Below are 21,402 nucleotides of genomic sequence, written 5' to 3'. Positions count from 1 at the left end.
ATTGCAACCTACAGCGAAAATCACCTAACAAGTTGCATCTGTTTAAGGAGATAGATGCATAGCTAGCTTGCTGAAGTAGATGGATTTACTATAAATACTCCTTAAGGAGTGTGTAAGAAATTTTATTTGTTAATAACTGAGCAGTGCCGTGTGTTTGTGGAAAGTAGTCTTAATAAGATTTGTTAGCATGAGAAATGTGGGATGTTATATTGGTGTTTGTTTAAATTGGACTAGTTTCAACGAAAGCGATAGACCAGGTTTTGCTGGCAACCAAAACAAATTCTGTTCAGTTTCTTTTCCTGAAAATTTCTATTAAAAAAAGGCTGTTAGCTATTGCCTGAGCGAAAACATATTTTTTTTTTTTTTTCAGTTGCAAGTAGTCAGCTACTAGACTTCTTATTTTGAGAGGCTTTTCATGACTACTTTGGTGTCTTCTGAGTTTCTGTACCTGCTCCATCCTCTTAAAATCTGCCTACCAAAAATCTTCTCCAAGCAATTACAGCTATAGCTGGTTTTTATGGGGTCCAAAGAGTTCTGTGTAACATGCCTTTCTCAAACCTCTTTCTACGCAGTCTGTTTGTCTTACATGTTACTGGACTGCCTCCTGCAATTTCAAGCTTGCTGCTATTACAGGGCTGTTTCCTCTATTGCCAAAAAGGAAAGTTAAATGCCTCTAAATTAGATCTGACAAAGATCAGGTATTTTCATTCTTATGCTTGTGAAAGTGATCACAAGGCCGATTTTTCACTCATCTAGGTAATGCTTTCCATACAAACTGGTTTAATTCTTGGGAAGCAAAGAGGCTCTTCACTCAAGATCATACCTCTCGGGGCCGGAGGCAACCAAGGGGAAATGGGATATACGGGGGGTGGGTGAGGAAGGGGGCGTGTGTATGTGTGTGTGTGGGGTTATTTTAAAATGTTTGAGGCAAGAGAGATGAAGCAGGATGTTGATCTCTCACCAATTCCTACTTGATTTTATGTCTTTCTTCATGCGTTCCTCAATAGCCGAGACCAGAGAGACTGCATGTGCTGAGCTGAAAGTTGTGCTAGGTGAGGTGGAAAAAAAAAAGCCTGAATTTTAAGTGTAGCACTGAGGAAAAACTCACTGAAAGTTAGATGCCTAAAGTTTTCTCTGCCTTATTTTATCATCAGCAGAGAAAGATTGGCTTGGGAACTGAGCTGCACTTAAGAGTCTTGCAGATATGTCTGAAGCTACACCACTTGAACAATAGCAAACAAACTTCATCAGGAAGTACAGGCTTTTTATCTAAAATAAAATCTGCGTACAGATTTTCAAAAGCTAATAAAAGAAAATCTAAAGGACAGCTGAAATCTTCTTAGTGTATTAAAGTTGTGTGTTTATGCATAGTGACTTAATTCTTTAAGAGAGTTGCCTGTAGAGTTGGTCCAGTTTCGATAGTAGTTCTGCTGTAATGATACTGGCAAAAGTTTTTCTAAATCTGAAATACTGTGAGATTTACTGAAATGTAAACTTAAAACACAAAAATGCTCCTTTTGTAGCAAGATCTAAGTGTGTCAGAATTTGTTCTGGTTCTCAAAGGAGTACAGATATAAACAGGTAGAAATTTCAAGGGAGGCTTGTTGTTGAACATCCCTAAAAACAGTTTTTGTTTCTGCATATTTCTCAAAATGGCAAATTAAAGCACCTATCTGGTCATTCTCCCAGTCCCTTGCCATGATGGGTCTGTATGTTGGACCAGAGGTCCCAATTAATTGTGCCCCCGTTGAACTGGGGACGCGTGCAGTGGTGTAAATGTGCCATCTCCTAACGGATATGGGGAGCGGATATGTGTGAGGGTGAGCGGGGGAAGAGAAAGGGAGGCTTGTCATTTCACTTCATCTTTTTTTTAATAGCCTAAGTGGCAAAATTGCTTGGGCTAGGTCTGCTTGAAATGTGCCATAGGCTGTCCTGTCGCTGGCTTTCTCCAACCACTTGAAATTCTTTGGGAAGGGAATCTTCCAGAGGGTTGTGTCTGCGCTGTGGAATAAACAGTTATCGTGTGAAACTGATGTGAGCCTTAGTTTTACTCTGCCTCCACTAAAATACACTTTTACGGTAGTTTGTGCAGGATCAGCACAGAGGAGTACAAAGAGGGAGCTTTTCAGTACAAAGGCTGCCTGTTTGGCCTGCCCAAACCACCGTGAATGTGTTTAAAGGGGACTTTTATTACCATGGAAACTCTCAGACAGGAAGGAATTTGTCCTGCCATATCTAGAAAATAGTCTGTAATGGTCAGCTCTTGGAACAAAAGTGTTTCAAAGAGGGGGAAATATTTAAAAATTCTTGGGGTGAATATGTTTCTTCTTTAAAAGAATATGTAAAACCCAATCTTATGCTAATGGACTTTTAATACAGGGATTTAGGGAAGACTGCAGGCAAGTACAAAGTGATCAAGGGAAGCGTTATGAGAAATCTAAGGAAGTTTTACCTCTCTGCTCAGAGGGCTTCCTCGATATGGGGTGGTTGTAGATGAAATATTCTCCCTTAAAGTAGCATGTTTATCCAAAATAGCCATTTCTTGAGGGACTGTGCATGTGCTTGGATTGAACTGCTGGAGGTAGTCCTCTGAGCACCATGAATTAATTGCTTTTGGAAGGCCTTAACTAAAACCTGTTCTTTCAGTCTCGTGACAAATAGCCTTAGCGTTCACAAATGGCCTTTATTTTCCTAAATCACGCTGAGATATAACATTTCTTGTCCAAAAGAAAGTTTAATGCCAGATCCCAGAATATCTGCACATCCTTCAGTAGAGTTTTACGTTGGTTTGAAATAACTCAAAGTCAGCAATCTTCCCTTCCAGCCAGCAGGAGTGGTAACTGCAAGATTTTCCCTGCTTGGAGTAGCATTCAGTGTTTACTTGATTGCATGGATGATCAGTTAAGTGCAAAATATTTTTTCACATATTTGATCAAATTAGAATTCCTTCTTTTTTTTCCTCTGGAAGTCACAGTGGCAGATGCTGGTTTCTCGTGTTCTTTCCATACAGCAAATGCCTGGCTTGTTTTACTGCTGTGGTTTACAAGTTTGGTTGTTGAACCACCTGGCCGTGGCGTGAGGGCAGTTTGGGTGGTATAGCCCTAAGCGGATCCATGGGGTCATGCTGCTCCAACGCAGCCATCCCGCTCTTGCTTCTCCCCTGGCGCTGTCATTGCTGCTCTGCTGCCCCCGTGGTGGTGCAACTTCTGACGGCAGCTGATGGTTGGATCAAGGTGTTTGGGGTAGGCAGAGGAACGAAGGCATCTTGTTTGTGGTTAGGAACAGAAATAAGCGAGGAGGAAAATGGTCATGAAAACCTTCTGCTGCCCTGTCAGTTCTGAGCTTGCTTACAGCTGCTGATAATCAGTGTTCAAAGTCTAATTCTGCAAGGCAGGTCAGGTAAAGAACAGTTTTATATGTATATAATGGAGTATTTCTGTGTGCCTTTTGCAAGCATTGAGTGACCTTGTTTGCATTATCTAGGTTAACACTGTAATCTGTTGCTCTGATATGAGGACTTCCGTCTTACACATTGATCAGTTTAGTTGTCTCCTGACTCGAGGGGTTGAAAGGATTGCAGGAGGAGACATTTCCATCCAGGATTAAAGAAAACAGTTGGGGGGGAGGGGAGAACAACCCACCCCACTGCCAATTTGCCTCACCTGAGGACTCGGTGTAGGCTACCTTCCAGACGATGCCATGGGGCATGCATCTTCATCTTGGACAGTCATTTGTCTTTCCAAGAGTGTGGAAACCCACGCTAGATGTTTTCCCCTAATAGCTAACTAAGTTGAGAAAGGAAATACTGGTGACATCATGTATGACATAATATGGTTATTAACAGTGCAGGTGTTGTAAAGCTGTGAATCTAAACTGTAGTGGAATAATTGTACCATATGTCAGTTTTTTCCTTCAATTTTTATCCTTCCTCCCCTGTCTCTGTTTGCTTTTCTTCCTCCTTAAAACAATTTCTGTGACATTTTGGTACTGTAATGTCTCTTACTAAAAAGAAGAAAAAAAGCATCCTTTGAACTTTAAGTTTTCATTTTAATCCATCTTCTGTTCTGCTTCTCCAGTACATATGCATAGTTTTTGTCTCCTTCCTCGCCGTTTCCATTCTAGGCTTTCTCGAGCCGCCAGTTCTTTATCTGCTGTATTTCTCACCAAGAAAACAAACACCGAGCTCCTTTCCCTCTGCTGCCCGCAAGGAGCTCGCACCCGGTGCTCGCGGGTCCGTCCTGCGTGGCTCTGCGTTGCCGTGCCATCCCCTGAGCGGGGAAGCCAGGAGGCACCCGGCCACGTACCGCCACCGTCCACCTTCCCCCGAGCAGAGCCGCCGGCGGTGTCTGCACACAGCTTGAGAGCTGGGGAGCAGGGACGGGCTTCGTGCCCCCCCTCCGCCCCACGCTGCACAGACGTTTCCCTTCTCCTCAGCTGCTCTGGTTTCCATCTGTTACGGGGCCTTCTGGTGCGGCTGTTTCCTTCATCTGCCGAGCTGAGCAACGTGTCGAAGGACCAGACACCGTGCTGACCTGGGGAAGCAGGGCTTGTGGGTTTTGAGAAAATGGCTCGCATTCTTCTCCTTCACTCCCAGAAACTTGGCCGCTAGCACACGCGTGTCTGATATCTGAAAACCTTGCTAGGTACGATTTTGCTTCTTCAGGGTGACCGTGCTTCCTTATCTGAATTGTGTCAGCGACGCTGGAGGCCTGTCCTGCATGGCAGCTGCCCCGCCTGGGAGGGGTGCTGGGCTTTGGCCGGGCTTCCCGGTGTGCAGAAGCCCTGCAAAACCGAGATAATTATCCCTGCCGAAGTACATCAGTGGCAGATCGTGGTCCCTTGCTTCTCAAGTTGGCCAAGTAAGCGAGCGGGTTCCCTTTTTCTTGTGATTTCATCTTCTCGCTTTTGGAAGCACTCCTTGCAGGCTTTTTTAGTCTGTTTAGACACGGGCAAATTGGTTTGGGTTTCAGAACGATGTGTGGAAATGAGGAATGCGCCTGCTTCTGTAAGGGAGCAGAGCTTTTGTTTCCACAACCTCGCTGCTACTCCGCGTGTGGGAGAAGTGTGCTCTGACAGCTTGGGCTGCTTATTTGAGGACTTCTGTGATCTCACTGAAGGTTTTTAATATTAATTCATCCCCAGTGTTGTGGTTGTGTTTTGATGATAGTCACTTAGAGGGTGGGTGTTAGGCAACCAGTTGAAAATTACTGTAAAGTGATTTTTTTTTTAAGCGATTCTTACGTTCAACTTGAAATCCCAGAGCGCATTAAAAGTGCTAATGCTCGTTCTCCTGAAAGCAAGGTTTCTACGTATTCCTCAAATTAGCCCTCCCCAGTACCAGCTAACACGGTACGTGTAACTCGCTGATTTCTGTCTAGCTGGGGATCGTGCATTTGTTAGCTTGATGTTGATGGAAATCGATAATGGAGAAATAACATATTAGGGAGTTGCTGATATGAGCAACTGCTTGCCTTTTGGGAGACTGGATGCACTGCATTATTGGAGGTGTAATACACCTCTGGATGGTTTCCTGTGCAAGTGCATGGCTGTCCCTGCAGCTGTCGCACCTTGCTCTGGGCAGAGTGAAAAGAAGCTCTGTGCCCATGAGGTGTGTTGCCTTCTTGAAAAATGTGGAGCGAAGGGAATGGTGACCGAGGAGGAGAAGACTCAGTGACACAGGAGTGGTTTTATTGATGGATGTCAGTTGTGTGACTCAGCATCTGAGTTGTGTGCTCGGTCATGAGCAGCTACCATGTTGTTAGCAGCTTAGCTGTTCGGTTCAGCAATGACAATGGATCTGGAGATGTCAGGTAAGGGGCTGTGCAATGTTTTGGGAAAAAAGCTTCCTCCCTTCCCACTGCATCTTATGCATTATTAGTGAATGTACAAAATTAGGGTCAAAGAGAAGCCAATTTGTGATTTTTTTTTTAAATTTTTTTTTTTTTTTTAAGTTTGGGAACAGCAAACAGTGGAGTGTCTACTGATGGTGTAAGAGTTAGGTTATTTGGTATGCTAGTCTGGCTAGCTAACAAGCTCTCAGATTAATTAGCTACTGTATGGCACAGCAGAAATGAGAAGTTGACTGAATTATTCGTTATCTGGGTTTGAATTTAGTCAAAGCTTCAGATGTCTAGGTCAAAAAGAAGTAGGGGAAGCTGGCTGCGTAGTCTTATGTCTTCGGTGAAATGTAAAGTTTGGTATACATTGACATCTTCAGTCTAGTTCTCAAAACTGTAAAAAGATTTTGGAGTGTGTTCTGTAACCCTGCTTCATTTGTAACAGTTGTCATAAAAGGCGGTATGTCTTTTGTGAAATAACAGATGGACGCCGCTTTTCTAGCAAAATTAAAAAGCGGCAGTATAACTGATTGGACTATATTGCCATCATTGCTTTGAAATAGAGGCGCTACATAGATTTCTATCTTGTAGATGTTCTTTGCATCGCTGCTTTGTTGATGTATATTTTCTCCTTGCTTCCCGAACAAAACCCTGTCTTTAAACTTGTTTTGGTTAGCTTCAGCTCTGGAAAAAAAGGCTTTTACAGTGCTGCTCTGGACCTGAGCTGTAAATTCACTACAGTTTTGATGACATTACTTCATTCAGTGTTTAGAAGGTGTGAGAGGAAGCTCGGTTTTGTCCTTGTTGTGAAGAAGACATAGAGGAATGGTTATGAGGCATGAAAAATTAACTATACATCTTCAGGTAAAGTGGTATGTCATGGCTATATCAATAATCTTAAATTCCCAGATTGTCAGAGAGGGCTATTTGTGGACCAGGCTGATAGCACGGAGCTGACTCTCCTGATTAAATGAACTAAACTGAATTACATGTTTATTGTAAACAGAAAAAGTGAGTTAGCCTGTTTCTTGGTAGAGTATCGTGATGTTGTGAAAAAATTGAATCATCCCTCCTGTATCTGACGCTGCTTACAATCTTGAGATCCCTAAAGAATTAAGGGATTTTCCCCTTTTAAGCAGACAGATATTGAACATGAAGTGTTGCTTTTTTTAACTTAATGCTTCACTTAGTATTCACTGAAAATATTATATTCAGAAATAGAGAAATTCTTGTTTCATAGCATCCTCCTTCCCTTCTAAAGAGAATCCATTTCATATGGAGGTGTCAAGAAGAGTTACAAGAGTATGTACAACATTTAGCATTTGGTGGTACCAACACCTAACTGCTGCTTCTCTAATTGCAGCTGCTTAAAATGTAGGTACTGTAAAACCAACAGAAGTAAAAGTCTGATATTACCAATGTTTTTGATAAGTAAAGGTATTCTCTTTTTTTGACAACAGAGACTGTCAGTATTGTTAGGACTGAGGTTTAGAATTTGTTCCACAAAACCTTCACTTAGCCTGCCCCTGGAAAGTTATTTTTTAAGTAGGCACAAATCAAGCACAAGCACAATCTTCCAGAGGTTAAAAAAAAAAAAGATACCAGTATTCAGTAAATACTTCTAGTTTTTGGTATCAGCAGCTTTTGAGGAGTAAGTTGAGAAAGCAGCCTCTGCTCTCACCCAAACTTGCAACGAGAGGTATGGCTGACTACTGGGAGGTGTTTTACAAAGGGAAGGTGGCAGTTAGCTTACCTGGATGTTCAGAAGCATCCTCATGCAACCCTCATGCACAAATATGACCGACAGCTGTTCCTATTGCTACTGCATTGCGGACATCTCTGGAGTAAGCTGGTCCCAGTAACCCTCGTGCTTAATTTTATTTTTTTTTGAGTAGTGAGCAAAGCTGCGTCGGGTGCTATGGAGATGATAGGTTCAGCTGGTGATGCATCATTCTCTGTTAGCATCCGTTATGCTGTGAAATGAGAACTGTGTTTGAGGGAACTCTAAACAACAGCTCCCTTAACAGTTTTACAAAACCTGTATCCAAGTGGTATGAGGTCAGTCTATGAAGTTAAGTCTTCATGTATTTTAGAGTGATAAGACACTGAAGTTTTTCTGATTTTTTTTTTAAATTAATTCCTCAACAACACTGCCTTATCCAAGCTTGGCACTGATGTACAGTGTCCTAGGGGTACTGAGGTGAGATGTTTCAGCTTGCTTTGCTCTGAAGCTGCAATTTCAGTTGAGAATATAATGTGTTTTTTTTTTTTTTTTTTTTTCTGAGGTGATCTCTCTTGCTCCTATTTCAAGGCTAAGTTCAGAGATCATTGTTCTTTGAAAAACACAGAGGGTACATGCGGACTTCAGGTGCTAAGCAGGATAGGAAAGAAGAATCATGATCTTCTGTGCTTCAGGTTTTTGGATGATGCTTTGTCATCAGATACAATAATTAAAAAGGTGCTGTAAAAAGTTGGTTGGAAAAGCTCATTGTGGAGGTTTTATTAGTGGCAGCAGGCAGTTTATCATCCCTTTCAAGTAATTCTACGTATTTTACTTTCATGACCAGTCATATAGTATATATATAACAGGGGGATACTAGAACTAGATTTTATTTTATAGGCACCATTAATGAAACAGTTACCTGAATCTCAGCTGGAGGTCCAAATAGCTTCAGCTTATACAGCATAAGCATCTGCCACCATTTCCAGTGGTCCCTGAATCAATTGATCTCTAGCAGAGCCTCATCCATGCTTTTTCCTCAGCTGTGCACTGTGTATTGGGTTCAGGGTGTGCAAGCCTTTGCACGCTAACTTAGAGAGACAGGCTGCTTCCTGATGTGCTAAGGATGCTATGACAAGGCCATTTATTGTTTGCATTTTAAGTAAAACACAGTGGAGGGGTTCATGGTTTTGGTCTTTTGATGGCTGTTGTATTCTTAGTGAGTCTTTTTGTAGAGAGAAAAACAATTTGGAATTTTTATTTAGCATTGCTATCTCAAATTCTTTGTACCTGTTTTAATTTCTCTCTCTACATAGTTTGTAAGGACACGAATATGTTTTTAGCTGTCTCATATTATTGAGTCCTGAATTCTGTTGTTCTGTGATCCTTGCTGCTTAAGTATTTTTTGCCTCTTTTTTATAAACCATTTTACGAATCAGACTTCTTCACGCAATAGGTTGACCAAAAAATGAGAATATTTATCCCTCTTTTAATTTGCTTGCTTTTCCAACTTAAAAAAAGAAAAAACAAAACAAAACAAACACCTACACTAAATTTTAACCTCACAGCAAGTTTTTAATGAGTAGAAAAAATGTCTTTTTTTGCTGAAGGGAGGACACTGAGAATGGGTTTATTTTTAAAATGTCTTGTAAATTTACAATCCTCTGTAAATGATGTAGCAAGATTGATAAGCTTAAAGGGTTAATTTAAATGGAATGTGAATCATTAAGAACAGTAAAGATAAAGACAGTGGTTTCAGTTTTGAGTTTAGCCCTGCTTTTTGAGAGATGGAGCTACCTTCCATGAAACAGAACCAATTTCCAAGTTTGTTTCTCAGATGAGTAAAAATTTCCTTTTGCATTGTATGCATGAACAGATATGCAGCACTACTCTTGTATGCTCATCGTCAGTCTCTGAAAAGCTTGTGGAGAATTGAAGGTAGCTCAAGAACTTTCGTGTTGGGCGTTGTGGTAGATGAATGTCAGCTGCTTCTACTGCTTGCAATAGCTTGAATGACTGTAGCTCTGGAGACTGGATTGGTAATTATCTTTGACTTGCAGACTACTTCCAAGTTCTTTAAAATCTTGATGAAAAGGGGAGTGAGTGAGGTGGCATAGGTCTAAAACTTCAGATGACCGTTTTTTTCCCCTGGAAGGTTTTTTGTTTGTTTGCTTGTTTGAGTAGAAATACACTGGAATAATTTTAAAGTGTGTATCAATTAAACAACCCATTTGAAAATACCCTAGTTAGTTTTCTTTGTAAAGAAGAAACTGGAGACTTATTAAAGTTTCCACAAAAAGACTTAGTTCTCTTCCTTTTGAATCTCCTATGCTTTTACAGAGGAGAAGCATTCTAGATCAGTTCTGCCTGGAAAGGAAAGCCACACTGGACACAATGCCTGATTGCATTGATCTGGCAGCCCCCATTCCGATGTATAACTTCTGGCAGGATTGCTTATACTTTGTAGGCACCTTTTTCCATGTCTGTATACTCACCTATGAACTGTCAACGTGCTCAAATATAGCTAAAGTAAATGAGCACAGGAAATATGTGAACTTGAAGGTAGCAGGTTTTTATTCTTCAGTATCTTAGTCATGTACACAGGAAACTGTTGAGAGCTTCGAACTCTTTTCAATGTTCTCTGTTGCAGAAAATAGCTTGGTATAGTCACTTATGGTGTGGTCTTAATAATCACTGGTCATCACTGAGGCAGACGTCATGTTAAAAAACAAAGTCAAACTTCATTTATATATACAAGTGCATATTTCCAGTCCACAGGCCAAGAATAAATCAACATTTTGGCATATCTTTCTTCAAAAAAGCGATAGGATGTTCTGGGTGATGATCTTAATTTTGTGTTTATAAAAAAGCAAAAAACTCTAGCAGTCCAATTAAGAGTAGGTGTGGAAGATGTTTAGATATTTGTCCTGTATCTCAGCTGCCATATTCTATGGGAAATCAGTGGGCCTATTTAACAGTCCAGGCAGTAAATGAAGGTTCCCAAAATGTATTCTGTCCAATGTACTATTTTTCTTGTCCCCTTGCCCCCAAACCCTTTCTTGTTACGGTTGACTTCAAGTTAGTGAAATAATTTCACACTGCGTTTAAATTGTCTATTGCATATGATAAAATACAGAGTTACTATGTTTGTTAGCAAAAAGAGCTGTAATACCAGAAAGCAAGACTTGTAAAATCCACTAGACCATGTGTGATTTCATTTAAAATATTTACTTTATATAACATTAATGTTATTTTGGGGGGGAGGGGAGGATAACTTGTAATCCTTTTCGAATGTAGTATATAATTTTTTTATTTGCTGAAAGGTTCAAGGCAGTATGCTAAATATATTGGGCAAAAATTACCATCAGTGCTGGATGCTGAGTAAGGGCTTAAGTTCAGATGTAGGATGATTCATCTTGCCACATGTAAAGAGCGTAAGGGAGAACTACCATTTTGTTCCACGACCCTGAAATATGTTCTCTTTAGTTCTGTGAAAACTCTGGCTTTTCACTTTGGATGTATAAAGTGTATTTATCTTCACAGAAATGAGTGTGGATATGTGGTTCCTGTAGAAATGCAGACTGTGATCTACCAGTATTTATGAAGAACACATGTACAGGAAAATGACTCTTAAGTACAAGTCATAAATTGAAATGATTATAGAATATACATGGACAAATATACCATGTGTGGTATGGGTAGACTGTAATTTCATCAAGTGGTTTTTCAGACTTCATAAACTATGAATGAAACATGATTGTATTGGCCTTTTAACAGGTAAAGTAAAATATAGGGTCTGGCTACTTTAAAGTGCTCATAATTCCCTAGCTGGAAATAGCCTTTTGGGATAATGATTAAGTTTAAAACCTCCCCATGATTAAAAAAAATACATTTCACTGAAAATCACGTGTTCAGAAACCCTGGGAAACAGCCGCGTATCCACCTCATGAATTTTTACAGTTCCCAGCTCTCCAAACACCGCGAGCCGCTTCCAACCGCTTAGCCGAAGGGGAAGGCTGCGGGCCATGCTCCTCCATCACCTGTCCATTACCGTTGTGCAATGGCGGCCGTGTGGACGCTTCGTTGACCCCAGAGATGTCACCGTGTCCCACCACCGCTGTTTTGCACCGCTTTGCACGCCGAAGAGAACAGGGGAGGCCATGCCTGCGGCCTGCCCCGGCCCGCGCAAAGCCTCCCGCTCGCTGCCGTGACCTCTGGCCCTCGGTATCCTGTGACACCCCGCCTGTCTTTGTGCTCAAGTTTACTCGTGATGGATACGTTTCCCTCCCAATCGCAGATGCCGGGCTCTCGCAAAGCCAACAGATAAATTATTTTCAGCTGCAGGCCTGAGCGGGGGGGAGGAGGGCGGCCGGAGCGGGGCCCCTGCACCCTGGCCAGGCCTGGCTGCCGTCTCCAGCTCCTCCTGGAATATGAAAGGGGACGACTTTCAGCCCTCAGATCCTTTTTAAATGCAAAAGAATGTAGGAAATTGCCAGATCAGTTGGTTAATCAGTGACAACTGCAGTAGGTGCACAAAAAGCGCGGCCCTTAACAAGAGTCATCAGTTGCGCTGGGTGTTTTTTCAGCGCCTCAGCGGGTCGCCGCTGGCCCCACCTCTTGAATCCTCGGCTGGTTTAGTGTCAGCTTTATAAGGGGACGTAATTGCTAGGAGATTTCGTGGTGACTGATGGCAGCAATATATGGCTTCCCTCTGACGCCTCCCCCCTGGTCCCGCTCGGGCTTTTTGTTCCCGCTGTCCTCGCGTCGCCATGGCCCATGTCCGCAGCGGGGACCGAGTGCTTAGCTCCGGCGATGCTTCACCCTCTGGTTAAAGCTTAAAAATCACACATCCCACACGGGCTGCTCTCGGGTGGCGTCCAGGCCGAGCACGGGGTTACGCTAAACCTGCCCCTGCTCCTCTTCAGAGGGCTATTTGCGAGATAACGCAGCTATCGAGTATTTTTAAAAGTATTCCTGACATATTTTTGTGACTACAATTGTTTCTCTTACTTATCTAGGACTATTTTTAGATAAACCTCCTCCTTCTCCCATCTGTATTTTAAACTTATGTTGGGAGAGAGGGTGGTCGTATGACCAAAAAAGGCCTCTTAAAATTCCAAGCCACATAACACAAAAACTGAAGTGTTTCTGGCTTAGACTTGTTCCTCCCCCTCTTGCCCTTTGTAATGTACTTATACGTAAAAACAATTTTTTTCCCCCCCCTTCTGATTACCTTATTAAAAATATGTACTTGGGGATTTTTAACAAAAGGAATAAACACGTTCCTCTTTTTCTTCTGGCCTGGAAAGCCATGCTTGCTTGTGGCTTCTTGCTTAACGCTGTAGGTGCTGATTTAAAATTAGCAGTGCCCCATGTTAGGAGGAGCGCTCGCAGTCCAGCTGGCGCTGTGAATGCAGAAGTCGCTTGCCGCCGGTGAGTGTGTTGTAACAGCCAGGCTGGGTGGGTTTGCATCATCCTCCTCCTAGATGATGCCGTTGTGGTTCTCGTATCAAAGCCCCTGTGAACTTGAATGACGTAGGATATTGTTTCCAAATGTGTGGCACAGGCTGAACTCTAGCTGGTCACTCCCGCATCAGCTGCTTGACAGCAGCGAGCTGCCAAATATTCTAAGGCTGTTGTGCCCTCAGTTGCCTCTGTAAAAGCCTGTTCTTTGCCAAAGTACATGATGTGTTAGGGAAATAAAACGCAATCTGGTTTCTACTTGAAGATCGTGTGGGAAACTTAGATTTGATGGATTTCTTGCCCCCAAAATGTTGAATAACATTTGCGTTGTTTAGGTGACTCCACATATGCAAAAACTGATTTCTGAGGAAAGGCATGTGAGGTTTTCCTTCCACCTCCCCCTCCTTGTTGGTTTAACAGGACGTATTAACTGCCTTAAATTTGCCAGTGTAGATTTCTGCAGGGATGTGTTTTCTGCAAAGAGCTAATTAGCTGGATTTTACTAAGACAGATCTGAAATTAAACTTTTCAGAAATACTTACATTGTATTTGCTGACTCTTGTCACTGAAGGCAGAAGAATATTCCTGAACCGTGTGAGTTCATTCTTTTCACCTTCACAAGTCCGTTCTCCCTTTCCTGGGGCAGGGGGGGAGCAAGATTCCTGCCATCCTTTGATCTGATACAAGCTATATGGACTTGATTTTTAACACAGCTGTACTTTCTGAAGTGTGTTATGGCATTAAAAGAAAAAAAGCATTATAGGGAAGCATTATAGATTGATATGAAGTGTCTCAGACACTCAGATAACCACGTTTCTTTGGAAGTTACAATTAAAAATCTTATTGTAATCAGTTTACAGATCTGTTTTTTCTTTTCGGCTAATCTATTTGCAGGACAAATGTACTGTGCATGAAGAGTTGTCTGTGATAGAATGAGAACTAAGCATTAAACAAGCAGGAGACTAGGCATGCTTCCTATACGTATGGTATGGCACCTGCTTAACTGTCCTGGCATCAGAAGTGCTGCTTGCTCCATAGGTAGCTGACCTGAAAGGTAGAAATCTCCTCAGTTGTCTTCTATAGCTGTCATTTCTTGGCATAATTTTTTATGAATTTACCAGGATATTTCTTGTGTTTCATGGAGTTGTTGGTGAATGCTTTCCTCCAACGTAAAATATGTCTCTGGTTGTTGTCATTTGTGCCATCTACTCCTATGTGGCAAATTCTTAAATTACTACTCCTAGCAGCCGGTAGGAGCTTAGTGGTATTGAAAAGCAGTTTAAATATGCACTGTTTAAATGCAGATTTAGTAGCCTAATGTTTAATCCTACATTTTTGAGGCTCCAGTCTCAAAATGACCTTTGGCTTCGGTTTTTAGCTTGAGAGGTCTCTCTAGCCTAATTCTTCAAAGCAGCGTGGTATTTGCAGTGTATATTGTATTGTGTGGATGCATAATTCCATTATATAAGAAACTGTTTTGTTTGTGTCTATCAAGTACTTATAGTTTTGTCTGAGATATCAACTGATAGCTGTATGTGTCATATACACGTATATGTCAGCTGCGTATGACACATCTCACTTGGAAGAAGAGCTTCGAGCAGTCAGTATTAGCAGCCTTTACACATTCTGGTTTTTTTTTTGGTTTACTTGCTGTATAGCTATCAAGAAATGGTGTTAAATGCCTTGTGTAGAAGGACATAGAGGGACCTGCCGATTTACAAATAGCTCTTCTGAGCAGAAGAATATGCGGATGGCATAGCAGAGGGCAGGCACGTTTGTGTGCTGCCCTTGCTGTTTCCTGTTCTTGAGGGCCGGGACCTGCTGCTTTCTGCTTTGGGAACAAGGCTAATGAAGTTCAGGTTTGAGTGTCTGCAGCACTACATCAGGTTATGCTTATGCAGCAGCCAGTTTTGTTTCACTCATAAAAGTGGGGAGCTGCCCAAGGCTGCTGAACTCTGAAATACGAAGTCGAGCAATGGTTAACTACGACTTAAATGGGAGGTCTGGCTGTTTAGGACTGGAATGTTGCGGACTAGAGTAAACTTAAGCTTTGTCTGTTGAGACAACAGGGTTGTTAAGCAATCGACTGTCCTGGTGGTTGGGATCATACCATTGCTTTGAACAGAAGTAGGTTGTCTAGGCAGCATTAAGGAAATATATTCGTTGACTCTGAGTTCAGTCTGCTTGGTACAAACTTTCATGTTCAGGAACCGAAAAGCTATAGAATTTTATAGCAAAGTCTGTGAGTTTGGTTAAGATAAAGTTTAGAAAAAAATCACCATCTCTTCATGCACTCAGATTTATTCAGCAATCTACCCGTTTAAGGATTCAGATAGTCATTGTTTCATGAATGTCTGTTGGTTGCATATGGGATAGCAGAGATGGTGTATAAGTATGTATTTTTAAGCTGTAAAATCAAAAAAAAACCACACAACCACCAACTTTAGGCTTGAATATATCATGGTCAGTCTTTGTCCAGTCTTGAAGTTAGTATGCTTGCTTTCATGGGGAAGTGAACAATACTGCTTAGTGAATGTCTTAGCTAGAATTACTCTTTGATGAAGGACCTACCCTTGTTTCTTTGTCTGTGCCTTTTTTTTTAATAGAAAAAAGCAGAACACTAACAACAACTAAAAAATAACCTTGATCAGACTGAAGGATTTAAGCAGAGAAATTACATTGCTTGTAGTGAAAGAAGCAAAGAAAAGGTTGCAATTAATTGTAAAGCTGTGACTCTCGTGACTTGCTTAATTATAAAGAAGACTTCTGTCCTATTAACATAGAAGGTTGCAAGTCAGAAGGAAATTTCAAGTACTGACTTTTTGGTTAAAAAAAGTTGGTTAATTTGTTTTGATCAGACTGTAGCTGCTATTGTCTTTCATTCTTAAACATGTGCTATTAATCGTATATCACATCAGAGGTGAGACTTTTTTTGTTTGAGGAAGTAGAATAAGGTTGGTGAGAGCACAGTTGACTGTAAATGACCGCGGTCATAGATTTAAGGCCAAACTTAAATCTGAAGAAATACTACCACAGCTTGGAGACAACTTCTCAAACACTTTCTCATGCCATGTTTCAAACCTTATAGCTTTAGCATTAACAGAACAAACATGAAATAAATTGGCACTTTAGATAAAAATGCAGAGCTAAAATCATAAATAGTGGCAAACGGCATTTTCACTCTTAATTTAGATGATAGATCTGTTCTTTGCGTGCAAAGCGTGCCATAAACTTAGAGGTTGCTTATCTTTTTAAAGGCCATGTGCTCAGGAAACCAGACGTGTGCTGGGTTCAATAGCACATCTCCTTCCATGCAAGTGATGGGTCCGAGTCCAGATCTGCAGACTGGGACGGAGCCAGCTGGGCAGAATGGAGGTGTTTGCTTGAGCCAAACCCTTACGCTATTTCAGTTTGGCTTTGTGGGTACAGGAGCAGGTCCTAACTACTGTTTGCCAATGTTGGCTGTTGGTGGTTGACTAGCACTTGAGTTTTATCGGAAGCTTGTCAGCTGATTTATGTAACAAAATCAGTGAAAATTCTTCCTGACCGTAATTCTGTGGGTGTGAGTAGGCAAGCTGATGGGGGAGATCCTCAGCTTGGCTCAAGTTTGGTATCGCCCAGGGTAGCTGTGCACTGTGCTGTTTAGCCTTTCCCAGCAAAGCGACTGCTCCGTTAGAGGCCCTCTGTACACGATGGTGTTCAGCTTTGCCAGCTCCTGACTGCAGTGTGCAGCATCAGAAGTCTTTCGGTGATCTTAAATCACCAGAGGGATCTTCGCCATGACCAAACGGCTTGCTCTGGAGCAGTCAAATGCTGCAAGCTTGTTTCAGTGAAGGATGCTCCTTGCTTTGTTGGAGCTTTCTTATGCTGTGTTTTAGTAAACTGATTGAGGTGGGAAGCAGTACAGATGGCTTTTGCTTAATAAAGAAAATGAAATCAAAAGAAATAGATATTAAGAGACATGAAGGTGGCTTGTAGGAATTTACCCTCAAGTGATTTAGAAATATAAGTGTTAATATCCCAGCTGAGCACTAAAGAGATTTAAGAGTGTGGTTTTAAAGGTGACATTCAAATGCTATTTTAAGAGGAGTGATAAATGCTTGTGCTTTTCCTCTTGCCCTCTGCCTCATGCTGTAGAAGGTCCTCTTGACAATGGCTACCAGAAGTGTAATAAATGGGCTGATATTTTCTCCCTAAAACTTGTTTGGGGCAAATTGCCTCCAGTAAAAACAGTCTGGCCTGGCATTTTGCATCCAAAGTGACTGAAAGCATCCCTCCTCTGCAACAAAATGTAAGATGCGAAAGTACATCTGTAAATCTTGTTTTGTGTGATCACTGTTTGAGGGCAAGTCGGTATCTGCAAGTACAGTTGATACTATTTTTGCATCATTGTTATTATTTAGTTGTTTTTGTTTGCTATGTGGATTGGTTTCCTTGACCACAGCATTTAAAATTCTGGTCTTAAGAAGGAAAGGCAGTGTTAGAATAGCTTTGGTTGTAAGAAGACAAAGTCAGTTGAGTTGCGGGAAAAGGGGGAGGTATTTCAGAACATGCTAGGCTTCCCTGTGAAAAAGCTAGACTCAAACTTCTCTGAAGCTATTCTGTTAACATGCATTACATAATTTCCCACCCCCCAAGTGCAAGTGCATACGTTGTTGGGTGACTATTTTATTATTTAAATTCTTTTGCCGTTGCTAATTCTCCTTAGTGACTCGTACAGAGCGTAATTTTCAAGAGAACAAAACTTTAGTGTGGTCTTCTGAATTACTGTAGTTACGGTTAGTAGCATGATTGCTTGAAGATGAATAATGAACTCCAGTGACAGTGTTCCCCGTAATCATCGTGAGGGAAATTGTGGTGGGGATTCCGAAATCTGTCACGTATAAAATGAAGCTTTTGAAATTAATTTTCTTACACAAATCCGGTACATAGTTTTGCTTAAATGGGAAGATGTCATGTTGTCTTTCAGTTTGCAATTTCGTTTAATTAAGATAAATTCTGTGTTTAAGAAAATAAATGTATTTCTTTCCCTAAATGTTGAATTAGGTCTTGAGTTTGGTATGTTTTAGAGGGTCACCTCTGTGCGTGTTTGAAAAATCTGTTGTCTGTATAACTAACTTTAGTCTGTCGCAGGACTTGGTGCTTCTGCTTGCTCATCTGATTACGCAGCTCAAGGGAATAAGGTTAAGGACATGCTGTTGGTAACTAGAGCGTTTTCAGGGCTTTAGTTCGGCAGATGGGCTGCTTGGCTATATTCATACATCTGCCTACCTGCTGTGGCAGCTGCTGCTGCTGCATGTTGTGTTCTTTTGTTCTGTTCCACCCAAGAAAGGAACACTAGGAAGTGTAGTGAATGGATTAATTTAAGGTTAAGGGTAGTGTTTTGCTTGCTTCCTAACTCTCTATCGTAATAAAGCTTCTGATAAAGCTAATGCAACCTTCTTAAAGTCAAATGCATTTTTAAGATGTGCTTCGGGGGCTGAAACTAGCTGTCGTTGTCTAAAAAAGAGTTAACTGTGTTTTGTTTATATTGCCCGATGTTATTTATTTCAACATTTTCCTTTCTTTCTCTCCCTTCCCCCGCTTCCTCTAGGAGCAGTAACCAGACTTTGCCTGACACTGCGTGGTCCAAAAGAATTAAGGAAATATGGAATGACATGAAGGAGATTAGTTGAGGATTAAAGGCTTTGAGGACAAAACACCTCACCGAGGTGAAGCACAGACTAGCTTTCTAGTTGTAGCTCCGAGGAGCTGTGTGCTGAAAAAAGATGGCAGATCCAGGAATGATGAGTCTGTTTGGAGAAGATGGGAATATTTTCAGCGAAGGGCTGGAAGGTCTTGGAGAATGTGGATATCCTGAAAACCCGGTGAATCCTATGGGGCAGCAAATGCCCATGGATCAAGGATTTCCCTCTTTACAGTCATCTCTTCATCACCCCCCCGCAAATCAAAATCAAGCAAAGTTGACCCATTTTGATCACTATAACCAATACGAACAGCAGAAAATGCACCTGATGGATCAGCCGAACAGGATGATAAGCAATGCCCCTGGGAACGGTATAGCGTCTCCTCATTCGCAGTATCACAACCCTCCGGTTCCTCAGGTTCCTCACGGCAGTGGTGCCGGTGGTCAGATGGGAGTCTATCCTAGCATGCAGAACGAAAGACACGGGCAACCCTTCGTAGACAGCGGCTCCATGTGGGGGCCGCGGGCGGTTCAAGTGCCAGACCAGATCAGAGCACCCTACCAGCAGCAACAGCAGCCGCAGCCGCAACCGACGCAGCCGCCGCAGGCACCCTCTGGACCCCCTGGGCAGGGCCACCCTCAGCACATGCAGCAGATGGGAAACTACATGGCTCGCGGCGATTTTTCAATGCAGCAGCACGGTCAGCCGCAACAGCAAAGGATGAACCAGTTTTCTCAAGGCCAAGAAGGCCTCAATCAGGGAAACCCTTTCATTGCCACCTCAGGACCTGGCCACTTGTCTCATGTGCCCCAGCAGAATCCCAGTATGGCACCTTCTTTGCGACACTCAGTCCAGCAATTTCACCACCATCCCCCCACTGCTCTCCATGGAGAATCAGTAGCCCACAGTCCCAGATTCTCCCCTAATCCTCCCCAGCAGGGTGCTGTTCGGCCGCAAACACTTAATTTTAGTTCTCGGAGCCAGACGGTACCCTCACCTACTATAAACAACTCAGGGCAGTATTCTCGATATCCTTACAGTAACCTTAATCAGGGATTAGTTAATAATACAGGGATGAATCAGAATTTAGGCCTTACAAATAACACTCCAATGAATCAGTCTGTACCAAGATACCCAAATGCTGTAGGATTTCCATCAAACAGTGGTCAAGGACTAATGCACCAGCAACCCATCCACCCTAGTGGCTCACTTAACCAAATGAACACGCAAACTATGCACCCTTCACAGCCTCAGGGAACTTATGCCTCTCCACCTCCCATGTCACCTATGAAAGCAATGAGTAATCCAGCAGGTACACCTCCTCCGCAGGTCAGACCCGGTAGCGCTGGAATACCAATGGAAGTTGGCAGTTATCCAAATATACCCCATCCTCAGCCGTCACACCAGCCCCCTGGTGCCATGGGAATTGGACAAAGGAATATGGGCCCCCGCAACATGCAACAGAATCGGCCGTTTATGGGTATGTCTTCAACACCACGGGAGATGGGTGGGCACATGAGACCAAACGGTTGTCCAGGTGTTGGCCTTGCAGATCCACAAGCAATACAAGAGCGACTAATATCTGGCCAGCAGCTTCCTAGTCAACAGCAGTCTTTTCAACAGCAAATGCCAACCTGTCCTCCCATGCAGCCTCATCCAGGGATACATCATCAGTCTTCACCACCACCACATCCTCATCATCAGCCTTGGGCACAGCTTCACCAGTCACCACAAAACACACCGCAAAAAGTGCCTGTCCTTCAGGTAAGCTGCTTCCGATGAGTAAAACATGAAATGCGTTTGCAATAATTTCAGTATACACAAGGTCTGTGTTTTCAAAATAGTTGCTCTTGCTTGACCTCCCTGTTTTTTACTGGTTATGTGGCTTTCTTGGTACACGGAAGCTAGAAGGTAAAATGAGGTTCAGATAGCTTGCTAATGTTCTTACGGTGATTATTACAGGATAACATTGTGGATAGACCGAAATATGATACAGCGCCAGGGCAAACTGAATACCTGTTTTCTTTTTTCCTTGTTGGTTCCTTTGAGGGGAAAATGGAAAGCATGTGTGAGAACTGTAATTTAAACTAGCATCTTGTATTTGCAACCTGCAAAAAGAAGCATGTATTGTAATGGGTTTGTCTTAGCAAAACTGAGGATTTTCTTTAAACGCCAAACGAATGCTTTGTTTTTGTTTTGTTACGTTAAAGCTGAAATTTTCATATGTGAAAAGATGTCCAGGATGAACTTGTTTCAGCACTAAGTAATGCAGTTGGGAAGTGATGGGGCACCGGTTTATGCAACAGAAGACAGCAGATGTGAATCATAGTCTAAAATCAAATCTTCTGAGGCTTAAATGAAATCTCAAGTAAGATAGAAGTTTTATTTTACCGAGTCTCTGATCTGCTGGATTGCGATGAGAATATATTGCTTCCATGTTGTTTTTCAATTAAAAGCTAGAAACGTTAAAACATCTTGATCCCTCTGTAGCTTAGCAGGTTTGGCTATGTGTTAGGAAGTTAAGCCTGAGCTGAAAAGGTGCCTTTTGGGATCTTCGAGTTTGCCACCGCTTGCCTCTGGCTCTGTCAGTCAATCATTCAAGAGGTTTTGGTACCGAACGAATAGGTGGCCAAGATATCAGAGGTTTAATTATTTTTAAAGCCCCGCGGTAATTAATGCCAAGTAGCTCTGCCCA

General features: G+C 42.2%; 1 protein-coding gene across 4 annotated transcripts in view; it reads left to right on the top strand.

The window, feature by feature from the left end:
• Positions 1–21,402, top strand: part of CHD7 (chromodomain helicase DNA binding protein 7) — a 128,514-nt gene that overhangs the window by 21,897 nt on the left and 85,215 nt on the right. For all 4 annotated transcript variants that reach the window (XM_083823898.1, XM_083823899.1, XM_083823897.1 and 1 more), the window contains one exon: positions 18,614–20,471. In XM_083823898.1, coding sequence (XP_083680024.1) covers positions 18,789–20,471 — 1,683 coding nt within the window. In that variant the 5' untranslated portion in view covers positions 18,614–18,788. The remainder of the gene's footprint in view (positions 1–18,613; positions 20,472–21,402) is intronic.

The sequence above is a fragment of the Anser anser genome (assembly GCF_964211835.1).
Source record: "Anser anser genome assembly, chromosome: 2".
Classification (NCBI taxonomy): domain Eukaryota; kingdom Metazoa; phylum Chordata; class Aves; order Anseriformes; family Anatidae; genus Anser; species Anser anser.
This window is presented reverse-complemented; position numbering and strand designations above follow the sequence as displayed.